Below are 17,522 nucleotides of genomic sequence, written 5' to 3' on the forward strand. Positions count from 1 at the left end.
GTGGACGCGGCTCCAAAAAGTTATTTGCTAACGGGCCCAAGCTTTCGTGGGGCTCAAATCACCACAACCCTACCATACAATATTTAGCCCATCAAAACGTCCTGTCGTCTTTTCTCATGTAAATAGCACGATCCGTGGCGAAGAGATATCTATCAAATACTACAATTAACATCCTATCAGGAATGGGCAGTTTTATTTACGCTAGTCTTGACTCCCCGCTCCTGAATGGAATGGTCCGCACCAACCGCTCGTCCCTATTTTCTACAACTGCTTTAGGGAGCAATGAAGGAAGTAAGCCTCGAGGATGCGCTGAGGGCAATTGGCTCAGACCTGCAAAGGAATCGTGTAGCTGGGCTTGAAGGTACTGCCGTCGTCACTTTTGTGAAGATAGGACGATCTATGGAACGGACTGACAATATCTAAAAAGATCTCAAACATATCTTTCTGCGGAATAGACAAACACCTAAGCTGTATGGCTCCCGATTCGCAATCTTTAAACTGTATAGAGATCCTAACATTGAATGGCGTCTGTTGTAGGAACAATCTCACTGATAAGGAGTATCATAAAATCTTCGAAACCCTGTTTCGGTTTATTTCCACCGAGAAGTCCTCCTACAAACGTACGTCGAAGACCCCTGTATCCAAATCCACATCGGGAACGAGACTCACAAGTTGTGTTTCTGCCCTCCGAGCGACTGTTGAGCTGGGTGTACATAAAATCCGCTCAAAAACCGTGGCCGCTTTGCTCGACCATGTCACCGATGCAATCCAAACACTGGGAGATGCACTATGGGAACTACTTAGCGGCGACTACATAAAGATTTTGAAGACAATATTGCAGTATCCGCCTCATTTGGAGCACTTGAGCAAGGGCGATTGGCATCATGTCGTTAATTTCTGTCTCCAAGCGACTGGGGTCATAGAACCAAACCAGGAGACTCAGCTGAGCATTCGGTCCCGTACACGTCTTCCATCTGAAAGTCTGGGTGATCGAGGAAGTCGTGCCAGTTCTATCGAACCCGATACTCTTCGGCGCAATAAAAGTTCCGGATTTGAGAACAGTACAAAGACCGAAGAGCTAGAGACTTGTATGCAATTGTTGTGCTCCTATCCTTCCGCACCCATCATTGATGATGCCGAAAAGCTGCTCCATGGCCTTGTGGACTATCTTCAATCACAGAGTAGCATTTCTAAAACTCCCCATGCCGCATTTAGCGCATTCAATTCTGTTCTTGCAAAGTTGATAACGTATGACATTATTCTTGTTAGAGACGCTTTGTTGGATGTCATCCCAATAATAAAACGATTCTGGCGTACGAAATCTGCTATCTTGAAGGATGAGATGTTGATAACGCTGATGATTGGGAGACCCATTTTCGTTCAATCTAGTCTCTCATCTCCACCAGATTCATTCGCGGAACGACTCCAAGACCTAACCGAGCAACTGTATCAGGAGTACACGAGGCAACCAGAAAAGGACTTCATGCAAGTGGACGATTTGGTGTTTACGTTTGACCAACCCCCCAGACCTATGGGCATCAGGACAATGGCTCCACGCCTGGGAGTTCCTAGGTCTGAACAAACTTGGATCACTTTGCAAGCAATTGCTGTTTTTTCGACGCTTTTAGACAATATGTACCTCAGCCTAGATGAGGGGCCACAAACAACAGGACGACCGAATAAGAAACAACATCTCTTGTCAAGGAGATCCGATATTGTTCGTGAAGCTTCGAGTTCTGCAGGAGTAACAAGAATATGTGCATTGCAATTGCTTCCATTCATTTTCTCAGAACGCGAGCCCGTGGTTGAAGAGTTATTAACAACTATAGCGCAGCTTACAGTAAATATTTTAGACGAAAACAGTTCCACAGCGTCATGGACCATGGTAGCACTTGCAAGGTGAGTTTGCCCTCTAAAAAATATAAATCAATATACTGATCATAAATCCACAGTATGGCTAGTTTTATTGCTGCTACTTCGCAGGAATTGCGTCCTTTGTGGGTTCAAGTTTGGGAGCTGACTTGTCGCGCCCTGGGCTCTCCCACCACATCTAGGACTGCTTGTAATTTGCTGACAGCAATTCTCCATTTCGAGCTACTAGATTATTCAATTGTGGGGGATACAATTGAATCGATGATATCCTCTGTTGATCTTAATGGCCCCTCAGGTCTAACCGACTCCGCGTTGCGCATGTGGGCAAAGCTGGTAGACTTCCGAACAAAGTTCAATCCCGCACAGAACCAAGATATGTCAAAGCAAATTTGCACATGGATAAGAAATAGCTGTAAGATTTGGCGGCTTCCATGCTTGCTGGACTGAATACCTTTTTTCTAATATTGGAAATAGGGACTTTAACTGACCGCGTCTATACGATGCAAGTTGCTACCTTTGCACGACCTTTGGACCTTCTCAATATCCTGATGAAGTGCACTGGGAGATCTTTCGACCCTCCCTATCCTGTCCTTCCGGGGCCTCTTTGCAGGATCTCAAGGTGCTTTATTAGGCTCCGTCAGGATTGCAAGCTGATTGATTATCTGTTTCTCACAGCACGACAAGGTCCTGCAAATGAGACCACAGCGGATACGGCAAGGCTTACATATATTAGCTCTTCAGTGAAGCAGCACCCCGATGACCAACTTATTTTGGAACTATTGCAATCGAAAATAGACAATTTCTGTCAAATTTGGAGTCAGCTAAACGATGATAATCACCAACATGTTACCATTGAAATCATTCAGATTTTAGTATCTCTCTGCATCACAAGTACCGTATTTACTCAATCACTTCCGTTACCTGTTTCACTCCGGTGTCAATATTTACAGAAAAGCACTGAAAAGCTTTGGGTAAGCCTCTGTGGCTTTTTCTCGAGGAATGAAGTGGAATTTCTTGATTCCTGCTTGGATGTTCTGTCTCCAATCATTCTGCGCTTGAAGCTGTCATTCGACATCAATGATCCAGTTATGAAGGCCATTCAACTTATCGCTCCTGATTTTATTGCCGTCTTAGACCATCACAATGGTGCAGAGCTGGACTCGTCTAATTCCGCAGCTGACCAAATGGATCTCGATAATCATTTTTCATCTCAAGATAGCCACATAAGAGATAACGACTTCGCTCCGAAATTCGATCGAGAGGATATCCCTGCATACGGGGACCAGAATGCAGTTCGCCGTGCGACAGCCACTCACCTACATATATTATATTACCTAAACGGCGCAAACAAGAGTTCCGAAGCCCCTAGGAATGGGACCATAGTCGCTCATGTCACATCACTTGACACTGCGGACATTCTCGCTGCTCGAACCAATCTGGTAGCCCTTCTTGGCAGCTGGCCAAGCATTTCTAGATCCGACGCCTGCAGTTTGCTTGTGTTCTTCGGGGAAACGATACTACAATCATATGAGTTTAAAATGTGCGAAGCTGCTTTATCCATTTGTATTGAACTTACGACAGCTTTTATTGATCTTTGGACTACGGACGAAGACGACGAACTTTTTGAATCTGCTGTTGATCTTTACAATTGGTATGCGTTACTAGTTGAAGAAAGCTTGGGTTCCCCAAGAGTCCTGATAAGGATTGCTACGTTGATGGGACGTATCCTTCGAGCTGACCCCATGTATCCAAGGGACAGCTCGCGTCCCTCGCCCCGTACTATCCTGTTTAAGATCTTACACGACGGGGATCTTACTGTGAAGTTCCACCTGTCCGGGATTATTCCATCAGTGTTCGACGGCTTTATTTTAAAAGAACATGACGCCATATTTGACGATATTCTGGAGAACCTTCCTCGTGACCCTGACCGGAACGAAGGCATTGCATTACGCCTATATCTCCTAGCACAATTAGCGTCTAGATGGCATACCCTTCTACGCCGCGGAATATATCACATATTTGAAGCTCCCGGGCAACTGCCCAAATCAGCGCCATATGCAAAAGCTTGCTTACAAGAGGTCGCGCGTTCCCTCAACCTCGATGATGCTAAAGAAATTTTTAGGCTCTTTGCCTCTCAGATGATATATACGTGGCTCGAAACAGAGTCTTTGGGGTCCATTCCGTTTACCATATTTGGTTATCAGGCGCTTAATGACTTACTAATAGATGTTGAGGACGAAGTTGTAGCCCAAATTGTGATGCGGGGCAAGGATCAAGAGATGACCGAGGTTTCGAATTGTTTGGGTATGACCTTCCGAGGATTACTGGAGCACTGTTTTTATAAAGCCGAAGCATACTGTATTGCCCGCGACATAAGCATCCCACCTTCACAGGACAGCCAGCCAAAAGGAACCCAGGGTCGCATCAAGAAGATTCTGGGGGCTGAACAATTTGGTTCCTTACTGGAAAGATATTTCCCTGAAACAATTGCCGTATTTTTCAAATGCGTGGACCAAACGGAACAGATGGAAAGAGGCTTTGAAAAACGACCTGCTTTCAAATACGCTCTAGATATCTGGAAAGATATAGCGAAAAGAAGCTCATCAACGGCGGTTTTGCCAGCCAGCCAACAACCGTCCTTCCGAGCCAGATACCTCCTTGATGAGTTTGACTTTCTATGCACGCGGACCGGGTATGACCTGGAGACAATGTGGACACCCGCTTTGGTTTGTTTTGTTGCAAGGACATTGATAGAATCCATTCATCCATCCCTGGGTTCGCTCCATGCTTGTGCAGTGATCCGAAAGCTCAAAATTCTAGTCTGCGTCGCTGGATCGGTGGTTCTTGATGAATATCCCCTAGAAATGTTGTTACATTTCCTAAGGTCATTTCTCTCTGATTTTCATTGTTCGGAAGATGCTGTTGGGCTGTTTTGGTACCTCATCGACAAAGGCAGGCCATATCTACTGGAAAACCCTTATTTTATGGCAGGACTTGGGGTCTCGACTCTTGCCTCACTTAGGGGGCTTCTCTCCTCGTCCCAGGAGAGCACTACTCAAGAAACACATTTCCGGTCATCAATATCCAAGGCTCAAATTTTCCATGACTGGTTTGCAAAGTTTTTGGACGAGTATGAATCTCCGAAACTTAGCAAGGAATCCGGGAAATCATTCCGAACTATTGTGCAATCAGCTCAGCGCATTAATTTGGTCGGAAGCGCTTCAAAAGGTACATATGAGGGTGAACTTCTAGTAGGTCTTTTGCAAGATAGCGCGCCCGGAGAGAGACTATTGAGTGCTCCAGCCACTGATTTGGTCTTTTCTCTTATCTGCAATGACTTCCAAAGACCTAAAGACTTCCGAGATGATATTTTAGGAGAAGACAAGGTTGCAGCAGCGAACGCGGTAACTGTTTGGAACACCATACAACATCGTGATCATAGTTCCGGTTATCGCCTCTGGGCTGCTCGTGTATTGGGCCGGGCGTATGCGTCGACGGGAGTGGTCAATGATTCGATGCTCAAGGAAACGCAATCATCTCCCCCCGATGATATTCCAGAACGAGTTAGATTGACATCCAAAATTTCTATTATCAGGATACTTTATAATTCGTTATTTTCAAATAGTCGTCGGGATATTGGACTCGCGGAGCGAGCCTTGCAGCAAATTTTCACCAGTCTCCATTCTGAACCCGATCTCGGAGAATGCGCGTCAGCCATTCCTAGTTCACTTCTTAAAGCGCTTACCTGGACGCCATATTTATGTCCTGACCTTTCCCTAACCGCTCTCCAGAGGGCACAATTCAACCACGATGTTCGGTGGATTGCCGATGCACCTGCTGAGGAATGGGCCCGTGATTTCACTCTCTGTTTATCGGTCCGGGAAGCCACCAATTCTGTAGTTGGCACCTTACCAAAAGTTCTTTTTGAGATGCCGGCTCTTGCGATGAAACTCCTACCATATATTCTACATGACAGGCTTCTCTCCGAATATGAGGGTAAACGGATTGTTCGTCAAGCTGTCTCCGATGTATTTCGACAAGCATTCCGTGATGTTCGGCAAACCACCTTCCCACATATCCGGCTAATTATTCATTGTATTCTGCATTTAAGGCACCAAAAAATCCCTCACGAGCAGACCATGAATCAGCGAGATGCCTGGCTTGACATTGATTACCTGCAAGCTGCGCATGCAGCAGCGCAGTGTAAAATGTACAAAACTTCCCTTCTTTTCGTGGAAATCCATTTCTCGCGGACTTCGTCAACTCGACGGTTAGCAGCTTCAAAGTTGCCTGACTCCTTATTGCTCCTCCACGACATTTTCAAAAACATCGAGGACCCTGATCTATTCTACGGTATTCAGCAAAGCGCCACTCTAGATTCCGTCCTTGAAAAACTCCAACATGAGAGTGCTGGGTTTGGGCTCAAAAATCTATCATTCCAGAGTGCCAATTATGAGGCTGAAATGAAGCTCTCTGGCTCTATAGGGGAAACAAGCACCCTCGGACTTATACGAGCACTAAATACCACAAATTTCCAAGGTGTTGCAAATGCAATGTTTACTGCACCAACAAGTAATGGCAAGAGGACTGAAATCTTTGAAAACATGCTCTCAACTTCGCTTCACCTACAGCAGTGGGATATCCCCATGCCTTCTAGCTCACCCTCCGCCGCTGGAAACGTATTCAAAGTCCTGCAAAGTTTGAACTCGTCAGACGACAAATTGCAGGTAGCCCGAATTTTGGACAACAGTTTTTCAGAAGTGCTCCATAATTTGGAGAAGAATCAGTCCCACGTTGAGCTTCGTGATATGATGAGAGCGATAGGAATATTAGCTGAAATAGATCAAGTCATGTGTTCTCAAAATCTGGATCAGTTACAAGATGCATGGGAAAGAATACAAGCTAAGGGATCGTGGCTGAAGTTTGAGAGGTTCGTGCGATCCTTATCCTATGTGGCATATACTATGAATGGTTCAACTCACCTTATTTACATCATTAGTTTCCGGGATGTAAGCCTGATTCTCTCAAGCCATGAAGCTTTGTTTTCGTTGATCAACCGGCAACCTCACATAAAATCCATGCTTAGTGTAAGCTCCCATGATGCTCAACTATTGGAGGTTAAAACTATCCGAGAATCCCTCAAAATATGTAGGGAACATGACGAACACCAGGCGTCTTTGAAATCCGCGATTTCACTTTCGAAACTGATCAAACCCTGCGCTGAACTTGGCGTATTTATTGACGCTGCAGCAACATTTGATTTGGCAAATGTGCTCTGGGACCAGGGGGAGATGACGACCTCAATCCAGATGTTACAACAGCTTAGTGAGCAGAACGACCTCCAGAATCAATCTATTGCAGTGAACAAGGCGGAGATTTTGGCTAGTCTAGTAGGTAACAGTGAATGTCCATTTGAGGGAGTGAATTTTATACTTACTGTCTTAGGGTCGCCATGTTGCGGAAGCTAGGTTACAAAAGCCGGATACGATTATGCAGGAATATCTCCTCCCCGCAATAAAAGAGTTAAAGGGTAAATCCGAAGGGGAGGAAGCTGGGCGGGTATTCCATGAATTTGCAGTTTTCTGTGACCAACAACTTCAGAATCCAGACAGCCTGGAAGATTTCAGGAGAATTGAGCAAATTCGTCATCGAAAGGAGAGAGAAGTATTGGATCTCGAGCAAATGATAGAATCGGCAAGAAACAAAGAGAGAGAGTCACTTCTGATGCACATATCTAGAGCGAAACAATGGTTTGAACTGGATGACAAAGAGTACCAGCGGCTGAAGGAGAGTCGGGTATCTTTCCTCCGCCAGTGCCTAGAGAAGTATCTCCTTTCCTTGAAGGCCTCCGATAAGTTCAAGAACAATGTCCTACGGTTCTGTGCTCTCTGGTTAGACAATTCGGAGAGCGAAGCAGCCAATGGGGCTGTCGCGAAATACATTAACGCTGTGCCCAGTCGGATGTTTGCGCCATTGATGAATCAATTATCGTCGCGTCTGCTTGATGTTGAGGATAGTTTTCAGCCGCTGCTAGCAAATCTCATTTTCCGGATTTGCAGGGAACATCCATACCACGGAATGTATCAGATATTCAACAGCAGCAGATCCACGCGTGGTAGAGACCATATGGGCACTTCCCGATACCGAGCCGCCAATAGCTTAGTTGACCGTCTGAAAGTAGATCCGAAGGCGTGTGCTACGTGGCTCACTCTACACAACACAAATGTCATATACGTGAGGTTTGCAACAGACAGGCTAGACAATGGACTAAAGAGCGGTTCAAAGGTTGCACTTAGAAAGACAGTCGCCGGACAACGATTAGAACAAGACATCAGAAGACAGCGTATTCCGCCACCAACCATGAAAATTGATCTCCGGATTGATTGCGATTATAGCCAAATACCCCGTATTGTGAGGTATCTCCCGGAATTCACTGTCGCATCTGGTGTCAGCGCTCCCAAAATCGTCTCTGCTATCGCTTCAGATGGGCTTTTGTATAGACAACTCGTAAGTCATGATAACGTGCTTTTGTTGGGAATAGATTTTACTGACAGGTATATATCTAGTTTAAAGGAGGGAATGATGACTTGCGGCAAGATGCCATTATGGAACAAGTCTTTGAACAAGTCAGTGACTTGTTGCGAGAGAATCGGGCTACCCAGCAGCGCAACTTAGGCATCAGAACATATAGAGTGCTGCCTCTAACTACGGGTGCGGGAATCATCGAATTTGTGCAAAATACAATTCCATTAACCGACTATCTAATGCCCGCCCACCAAAAACAATTTCCCAAAGATATGAAACCCAACGCCTGTCGGAAGCTTATCAGCGATGCGCAGCAAAAATCATTGGAGAATAGAGTAAAAGTTTTCCGTGAGGTAATAAACCAGTTCCACCCGGTCATGAGGTTCTTCTTTATGGAGAGGTTCAAAGAGCCAGACGATTGGTTTAGCAAACGGCTTGCGTACACACGAAGCACCGCTGCCATTTCCATGCTGGGTCATGTGCTCGGCTTGGGCGATAGACATGGCCATAATATCCTACTTGATGAGAAGACGGGTGAAGTAGTCCATATCGATCTAGGAGTAGCCTTTGAACAAGGACGCGTCCTACCAATCCCCGAGGTGGTGCCTTTCCGTTTGACTCGTGATCTCGTTGATGGTATGGGCGTGACCAAAACAGAGGGAGTTTTCAGGCGCTGCTGCGAATTCACCCTTGAAGCTCTGCGCCGAGAGTCATATAGCATTATGACGATTCTCGACGTTCTTCGTTATGACCCCCTTTACAGTTGGTCGTTGTCTCCACTGCGTATCAAAAAAATGCAAGACACCCAGGAGGCTGCTGAGGGCGCGGCTCACGTCAACGAAAGTGGCAAGAGCAAGAACCCAAATGAGCCGAGTGAGGCTGATCGAGCCTTGACAGTTGTTGCAAAGAAGCTTGGGAAGACGCTTAGTGTCGCTGCTACTGTTAATGAGTTGATTCAACAGGCGACAGATGAACGGAATCTTGCTCTTCTGTATTGCGGTTAGTTATTCCCTGGATGTTTTGTGATTGTTGAGAAATACTAACTCACGTTCTACTTTTTTTCACTCTAGGTTGGGCAGCATATGCTTAATTAGATACCCCGAATGATTTTATTGCACAAAATATTTGGCTACATATGGGATTCTTGGGTTAAATACATTCAGATGCGTGCGTTCGTGCAGATGTTTATATTGATAAAGTCTAGTACAAAGTGAAGGTGTACAAAATCGATACCCAGCACATAATTCTAAAGCGTCTTTATAGAATAACATACACAGTAGATCTTTCAGTTTGTCGTATTTCTCGTTCCCCGTATGCCGTATTTTCTTGTTTCCAAGGTTAGCTTCCGGCGGCACGCACGTATCCCGGCTAGAGTTCAATGCTTCAAATGGATCCTTCGGCTCAAATGAAACAAGCCTAACAACTTAAAGCTGAACTCGATTTTGTCTCGGAGTTTTCACATGGTGTTCTTTGCTCCTTTGGACTTTGTTTTTTTAAGTGCAACGTGCTGCCATCATTGATTTTCTTCCTTCCGCTTGTTGATATTTGAGCTTCATCATTCCGGCGCGCATTGGGCCGATGGTCACACCCAGGGGAATCGTTGTATTTTCTGGCGGAAGCGCAGCGAATAGCCTTGTAGATGTATTCGGTGCGGTCCGCCAAAGCAAGGAGTGTCCTCTCAGCTATATAATTCCCATTAGTGATAATGGCGGTTCTTCTTCCGAGTTGATTCGGGTGTTTGGTGGGCCTGGAATTGGTGATGTACGGAGTAAGTTACTTTATACATGTCGTCTTTTGTTCTGTAACTACGATTCTAGGATGGCAGTCGTACGTATCTGTACAGCCCATATCCCAAGGTATCTTTTAAAAGCCCACGCCTAATATAAAACTTGATAGGTAGGCTCGTCCGTCTGATTCCTGAATGCCCTCCACACTCTGAGCGGGCAGCGCTTAAAACGTTCTTCAACCATCGTTTAGCCCCATCAGCGAGCACAGCGCATGCTGAATGGTATTCCATAGTCGAGGGGACGTCGCCCTTGTGGGAAGCTATATCCCCGGCAAAGAGGGAACTGATCCGCTCCTTTTTGAATCTCCTCAACCTGGAAATCCTTAAGCGTGCAAGACCGCCGTCTTCAACATTTGACTTCACCTCTGCTAGTGTAGGCAATCTGTTTTTGACAGGCGCACGCCTCTTCAGTGGCAGTCTCGAGAGTGCCATATACCTGCTGGGCAGCATCTGCTCAGTCCCCACAGACGATGTCCGTGTAATCCCCGCTATAAACTCCACGTTTTCCCACCACATATCGGCCTCTCTAGTTGATGGCTCAGTCATCGTCGGCCAGAACAGCATTTCCCATCCAAGTGAAGCAACAGCTATCCAGCCAATCCCATCACTCAGAAGGCCCAGCCTCCTCCTTGCCGATGGCGACGACGCTTGCTCTGATTCTGATGACCTCCCATACAATGAAAGCCACCTCCCAGGCTCTCTTCCAACACTGCGCAACAAGAACGTAACCTTCAGCAAAACCGGGACAGAAGATCTCCCCTGCCGCATCTCTCGGCTTTGGTACATAAACCCCTATGGTCAAGAGATCAGACCCCCAGCCAACCCCCGTGTTCTAGATGCGTTGTATTCATCACAGGCCATAATATACAGTATCGGCTCACTCTACACGTCTATAATACCTTGCATAATCCTCAAGGGTGTGGGAAAAGCTATTTATAACAGCGGTGCCCGGCAGAAGATCCTGATATTGAACGGGTCCATAGACCGCGAGACAGGGCCGGCAAGACAGCCCTTCACCGCAGCAGATTTTATCGAAGCCATTGTCCGTGCTGGCGAGGAAAGTCGGGGCCTCAAGTACCATCATTTAACACGTTTGAACGAAGATAAAACGTCTGAGAGTTCCACGGAAACCCGGCCAGCTGTTTCGCTGCCGTATACGTCATACGTTACTCACATCTTGCATCTGGAGGGCCCTGGAACGCCACCTGTAGACCGCGAACGTTTGGCTGGGATGGGGATTGAATGTGTGCGATTGTATGGGAGGAAGGTGGAGAATGAATCGGGTGTGGTGGTTGGGATGCGGTATGACCCAACGGCACTTACACAGGCGTTGGAAGTTGTGCTGGGTAAAAAAGGCGATGCGATTGTTAGAGGCGGGCTAGCCGCGGCGAGGAGTAGGCGGAATACATTGGAGCCATTGGGAGGGGTCGGCAGCGTTGGGCCTAAGGGAAGCAGTGGCGCTTTGTAAAACAGTCAATTCGGTAAAGATACATACACAAACGAGTATAATTTTCTTTATTTAACAGATACTGTCGATGGCACAATCACCTGTGTGGCTGTTTATATGCTCTATGGATCACGAAGTGAAAGAGAAGATAACCATCGATAAGCCTGTTAAAACGGTGTTAGAACAACACGCCGGATATCTTCCGAAACAAATCTGATGCCTTGAAAACAAACAATGCAATGCAAGAAGCAGTAAAACCATACAAGTCCCTTTGTATCCTGTGTTCCCGAATATCCAGATTTAAAACTCCGTCACATCATGCAAACGCCAGGAATCCAATCCTGTGTCCCGCTACGCTATGAAACTAAAATACTAGAATGTTCCACTATCGGATTTTAGATCCTTTCTTGTTAAAAGATTTAATTGGAGAGGAACAAGGTTTCGTTTCGGTCCATAAGTATCTACGCGCGAAAGTGTTTGACGACAGACAGGGCACCTGCCACGAGGTGCCTTACCATGGCCGTCGTGCGCACTTCTTTCTTCGCCAAATCGAAGGGTGTCGGTGATGCATTTGTGACAGAAGAGATGGCCTAGAGCAGACGCATATTAGATTTGGTTGATTCATTGGTTCTTGATCGGGTTAGAGGCAAGGTACATACCACAAATGGTAGATGTGGCGTCAACACAAGTATCCATACAAACAGGACACTTGTACGCTATCAGCGTTGATCGGCCCACAGCACCAACAACTGTATTTTGAGCCTTTACGGCATCTTCGCGTTGTTTCGAAAGAACCTTAGCTAGAGATACCTTGTCGTTTACCTCCGTGAGATCGATCGACTCGATGTCTGTATCGTTATCTAAACTGCTGACCTGGTTGTGATGCCGTGTTTGGTGCGCCGAGGGCCCGGCGACAGAAGAAGTGTCAACTCGTCGTCTTTTAGGGGATGGGCATCCTTCCATGACAGCGAATGATCGTGGGCTCCTCGCCCGAAAAACATACATGCTCGACGAGTTTTGATCCGCGAAAGGTGGCGGCGAAGAGGTAGTAAGGTCAACAACAGAATCGCTATTCATGGGTGGAAGCAAGATGATAGAGGGAAAATGTATGGTAGTTAATGACTAAATTTGATTGTAGCGTTACTTCGTCCAGAATAGTCCCGTAGAAAACCTGGCCATGCGAAAAGAGAGTGTGGAATGCGAACTTTGAATTCCCTAATTCAGATTATGAGTGGCCGCGAAAATATTTAAGATCTCCAATCCGCACAAGTTTACCACAGGTCGAGTCGAGCCGAGGTGAACAAGGAGCACGAGGCTCAACCAATTTATACGGTGGCTGAAGATGAAAGGCGAATCCAGCTGGTGATGACGACCGACGAAAGTTGTCCCTAATCACACGACAAATCCTAGGCTGTATTATTGTATACGTGCATCTGAACAGGAGCTCTGTCGGTGCTGGTGCTTCGGGTGCTGGTGCTTCGGTTGCTGAAATTCCAGCTTGGACATAATACCCGTACAACAAGTGGGGAGAAGTCTGCTAAAGTTTCGTGGGACAAGACATTCAATATGAACCAATAACTAAATACCGGAAATTTGGAGTTCCGGTAACTTATCCTGGAGAGCAGTCAACGGAGAAGGTGAGCCTTGTCCGGGAGTCCTGGAGAGTTGCTGGGAGGGAGTTGATGGGACCAACAGGCAGGACAAGAGTGGGGAGAATGAACGACGACGGAAACTTGAGTTTGTTGGCTCCGAAGAAAGGCGGACAGCAAGCGAGGACAGCCAGGCCAAGGAGTGTAGTAAATTATGGGGAGAGGTGAGTTTTTGATGAACATTCAACAGTGAACAGCGGTTGATTTGGGGATGTTGCGGAACATTATTATTCCGACAAGCGCTCATCAACGTCACAGGATGCCAATTTCGGCGTAAAGGACGGGAACAGTTAGGGTTGATGTCTTTTCACTTGCGCGTTTGCACCATGTCATTGTAGCTGGAGCTCGTCTCATCGCATAAGGATGCTCCTGTCGTCATGCGCAACCTCAAGGGGCGTGCTTCGGATATCCTCAAAAACTCTCCGCCTACCAGTTTTAACCCGACCCACCAGACATCAACGTTTGGACTTCCGATGGTATACTGCCAAAGCGTCTGCTTCCCCTGGTGGGGGGGAAAATCTGCAGACACTAGCAGGTATGTTTGCGCTATGTTTTATCTCAATACATGACTGCCTCGCTCACGACATATTTCTAGTTCCCTCCACCGCCCGCTTTAATGAAATCGGAGTCCAGCAGTTAAGCAGCCATGTCCACTCGCAAATCTTTCTACGGGAACCCACTCCCCCCAATCCGGAATTAATCGCGCTTTCAAAGGATCATCTTTCTCGCCATGATTTGCTTGGTAAAACTCAGGAAGGCTCGAACCCAATTGCCTTTGATATTCCCCCTCTCGAAGGTCAAACGATGGATGAGCATTTTTACAAATTAGGAATGGATTGTTCAGAACCTTACTTGACAAATGCAAAACAATATGCAAAGATTGATCTCCCACCCATACCGAAAAAGTGGATCAGGAGGAGTGGATGGACGAAATATAATGCCAATGGGACAAGCGAGGCTGTTGATGCACCCAACGAAGAGATGATAACATTTGACACGGAAGTAATGTGGAAAGAATCTTCGTTTGCGGTAATGGCGTGTGCGGCGAGTCCTAGTGCATGGTATGCCTGGCTGTCACCTTATCTTCTCGGCGAGACAGAAAACGAACGACAGCTTATTCCGCTTGGTTCTCCATCTCAAGCCCGAATCATTGTCGGGCACAATGTTGGATATGACCGTGCAAGGACTTTGGAAGAATACAACATCAAGAAGACCCGCAACTTCTTCATTGATACTATGTCCCTTCACGTTGCCGTTAACGGGATGTGCTCCCAACAGCGGCCCACCTGGATGCGGCATAGGAAAAATCGAGACCTTAGGGATAAACTCCTCAAAGAAAATAATTCGATTGAACTTGCCGCGCTTCTTGAGAACAAACTGCTTACAGAAGAAGAGGAAGAGCTCTGGGTAGGCAGGAGCTCGGTCAACTCATTACGTGACGTTGCTAAATTCCACTGCAATGTTACAATAGATAAAGCCCAGCGAGATCATTTCGGTGATCTCGATCGCTCTGGTATCCTGGAGCGACTCGACGAGCTTCTAGATTATTGTGCAGCCGATGTCTCGATTACCCATCGTGTTTACAAACAGGTTTTCCCCAACTTTTTAGAGGTATGCCCGCATCCGGTTAGTTTTGGAGCTTTGCAACACCTTTCCTCTGTTATTTTGCCTGTAAACAATACCTGGGACGAATACTTGAAAAATGCGGAGGAGACCTATCAACGCCGCCTGGAATATGTACAGAAGCGGCTGGTGGAACTTTGCGACAGCGCGTTAGCTGTGAAGGATAAACCCGAAGTATACGAGAATGACCCATGGTTACGGCAATTGGACTGGTCCGGACAGGAAATAAGAATGGTTAAAGGGAGGAAGAAGGGTGACCCTCCTCGACCTGCTGCAAGACAGAAAATGCCTGGAATGCCAAAATGGTACAAAGCCCTCTTTCCGACAAGCACCTCCGCTATTAACCTGAGTGTTCGCACACGTTTGGCACCAATTCTCTTGAAACTCTCATGGCTTGGGTACCCACTTGTTTGGTCGGATGTACATGGATGGACTTTCCAGGTTCCCAAAGGAGAAATAAAGAACTTCGAGAACCAGGCAGTTGCCCCATGTAACATGGCTGAAGAGAAGAATCTTAGTCTTCGAGATGATAGAGAGCATTTATATTTTAAACTCCCACACAAGGATGGACCCGACGCTCGCTGCTCGAGTCCGCTTGCGAAAGGATATTTACAGTATTTTGAAGGAGGAAAACTTTCCTCCCAATTTGCTCTAGCTAAGGAAGCATTGGAAATGAACGCTTCGTGTTCTTACTGGATCAGTGCCAGGGACAGAATTATGAGCCAGATGGTAGTTTATCACAACGACATCGAACGACTTCAAAACAAATCGTCATCGAATTCCACCTTGAAGCAGGGCTATATATTACCGCAAATTATTCCAATGGGCACTATTACTCGACGAGCGGTGGAAAACACCTGGCTAACTGCGAGCAACGCTAAAGCAAATAGGGTGGGATCCGAGCTTAAAGCCATGGTCAGGGCACCCCCAGGCTATGTTTTTGTTGGCGCAGACGTGGATTCTGAGGAGCTCTGGATTGCCAGCCTTGTGGGAGACGCACAGTTTCAGATTCACGGAGGTAACGCCATCGGCTTCATGACGCTGGAAGGGACAAAATCAGCTGGTACAGATTTACATTCAAAAACGGCGAACATCCTGGGAATCTCTCGGAACGATGCCAAAGTTTTCAATTATGGCCGAATATATGGGGCAGGCCTCAAATTTGCAGCCACGCTCCTTCGCCAATTTAACCCTTCTATGTCAGAACAAGAGACAAAACGGGTTGCTGCGAAACTATACGAGGAAACCAAGGGTACCCGAACCAATCGAAAGATATTGAGTGACAACCCTTTTTGGAGGGGAGGCACCGAATCATTCGTATTCAATAAGCTTGAGGAGTTCGCGGAACAAGAGAGACCGAGGACGCCTGTACTTGGAGCAGGTATTACGGAAGCCCTCATGCGCCGCTTCATCAACAAGGGAAGCTTCATGACATCGCGAATAAACTGGGCGATTCAATCATCTGGTGTGGACTATTTGCACCTGCTCATCATCTCCATGGACTTCCTTATTCGGCGATTCAATTTGGACGCACGTCTCGCAATTACTGTCCACGATGAAATCAGATATTTGGTTAAAGAACATGACAAGTACCGCGCCGCGATGGCGTTACAGGTTGCGAACCTCTGGACTCGAGCTATGTTCTCGCAAGAGATGGGGATTGATGACCTCCCCCAGTCATGTGCTTATTTCTCTGCTGTCGATATTGATACGGTGCTGAGAAAGGAGGTTGACATGGATTGCGTTACCCCGTCTCACCCCAACAAAATACCCCACGGTGAAAGCTTGGATATCGAAAACCTCCTCAAAAAAGGCTTCGAGGCCCAGTTGGATCCTTCCATTGAACCCACTAGCCTTCCTACCCCAGAAAAATACCACTACACCCCCCGAAAACCCGTCCTGTCTTCCTTACAGAGCTCCCGAGATCCAAATTATATAAAAGCGCAGATATGCAATGACGACAAGGAACTTCGCGAAATTATCAAGGGGATGACCATGAAATCTTCACAGCCCGCGTCCAATTCCTCATCTTCAGTTACAAAATCGACAACATCTTATGCTCGGAGCCGGCGAACTAAATCAACTATACCCCCGCACGCCGAGCCACAAAGGGCAATTCTCATGGAAGTCCAGCCTGCACTGCTCAACGGCTCGACGAAGCAAGCGGCCAACTTTGTGAAATCGCCACATTTTAGTGCCCATCGAGCTGTATGGAAACCAAGGCCGTCGCCGGGCCCATGATTGTTACGCCACGATTCTGCGTTTCATTTTTGTGTTCATATTTGCTTTGTACTTTTCATTTAATGATAAGATATCGACCCCTGTGGCGAGCAGATTTCATTCTCGGTGAATATTTTTACAGATTATATTGACATTATCGCCCATTTTATTTTACAACTAATATTCCCTAAGTTTCTCGTTTGCTTCTTGGATATTTTTTTTTAACACTATTGTCTCTCATATGCTTCCTGATTTGCATTTCAACGTTATCGGTTACTCTTGTACAATTATCTGGTCATGTTTATATGATTCGCCATGATGGTCTGACAGGGGGCGTGTTGCTTTTCACTTCAAAAATGTGCCCTATTGGGGTGAGGAAGGAAAAAGGGCGCAGGAAAAA

At 46.5% G+C, this 17,522-nt stretch overlaps 4 protein-coding genes across 4 annotated transcripts; 3 read left to right on the top strand and 1 right to left on the bottom strand.

The window, feature by feature from the left end:
- Positions 1-282: 282 nt before the first annotated feature.
- HCBG_01637 (ataxia telangiectasia mutated) lies at positions 283-9,628 on the top strand (the record flags this gene model as incomplete). Its single annotated transcript, XM_045428686.1, has 8 exons — positions 283-361; positions 456-1,899; positions 1,953-2,284; positions 2,347-6,802; positions 6,872-7,262; positions 7,318-8,379; positions 8,796-9,396; positions 9,468-9,628. The coding sequence occupies 8 exons, from the start codon at positions 283-285 to the stop codon at positions 9,485-9,487; spliced, it is 8,385 nt and encodes a 2,794-aa protein (XP_045290472.1).
- Positions 9,629-9,975: 347 nt separating this feature from the next.
- On the top strand, positions 9,976-11,651 carry HCBG_01638 (uncharacterized protein; the record flags this gene model as incomplete). Its single annotated transcript, XM_045428687.1, has 2 exons — positions 9,976-10,165; positions 10,294-11,651. 2 exons carry the CDS (start codon positions 9,976-9,978, stop codon positions 11,649-11,651), a joined length of 1,548 nt encoding a protein of 515 aa, XP_045290473.1.
- Positions 11,640-13,345, bottom strand: HCBG_01639 (uncharacterized protein; the record flags this gene model as incomplete). Its single annotated transcript, XM_045428688.1, has 2 exons — positions 11,640-12,220; positions 12,290-13,345. 2 exons carry the CDS (start codon positions 12,705-12,707, stop codon positions 12,003-12,005), a joined length of 636 nt encoding a protein of 211 aa, XP_045290474.1.
- Positions 13,346-13,642: 297 nt separating this feature from the next.
- HCBG_01640 (DNA polymerase gamma) lies at positions 13,643-17,143 on the top strand (the record flags this gene model as incomplete). The annotated part of the gene is made up of 2 exons (XM_045428689.1): positions 13,643-13,814; positions 13,875-17,143. The coding sequence occupies 2 exons, from the start codon at positions 13,643-13,645 to the stop codon at positions 17,141-17,143; spliced, it is 3,441 nt and encodes a 1,146-aa protein (XP_045290475.1).
- Positions 17,144-17,522: the final 379 nt, after the last annotated feature.

This window comes from Histoplasma capsulatum (genome assembly GCF_000150115.1).
Source record: "Histoplasma capsulatum G186AR genomic scaffold supercont2.2, whole genome shotgun sequence".
Lineage (NCBI taxonomy): Eukaryota > Fungi > Ascomycota > Eurotiomycetes > Onygenales > Ajellomycetaceae > Histoplasma > Histoplasma capsulatum.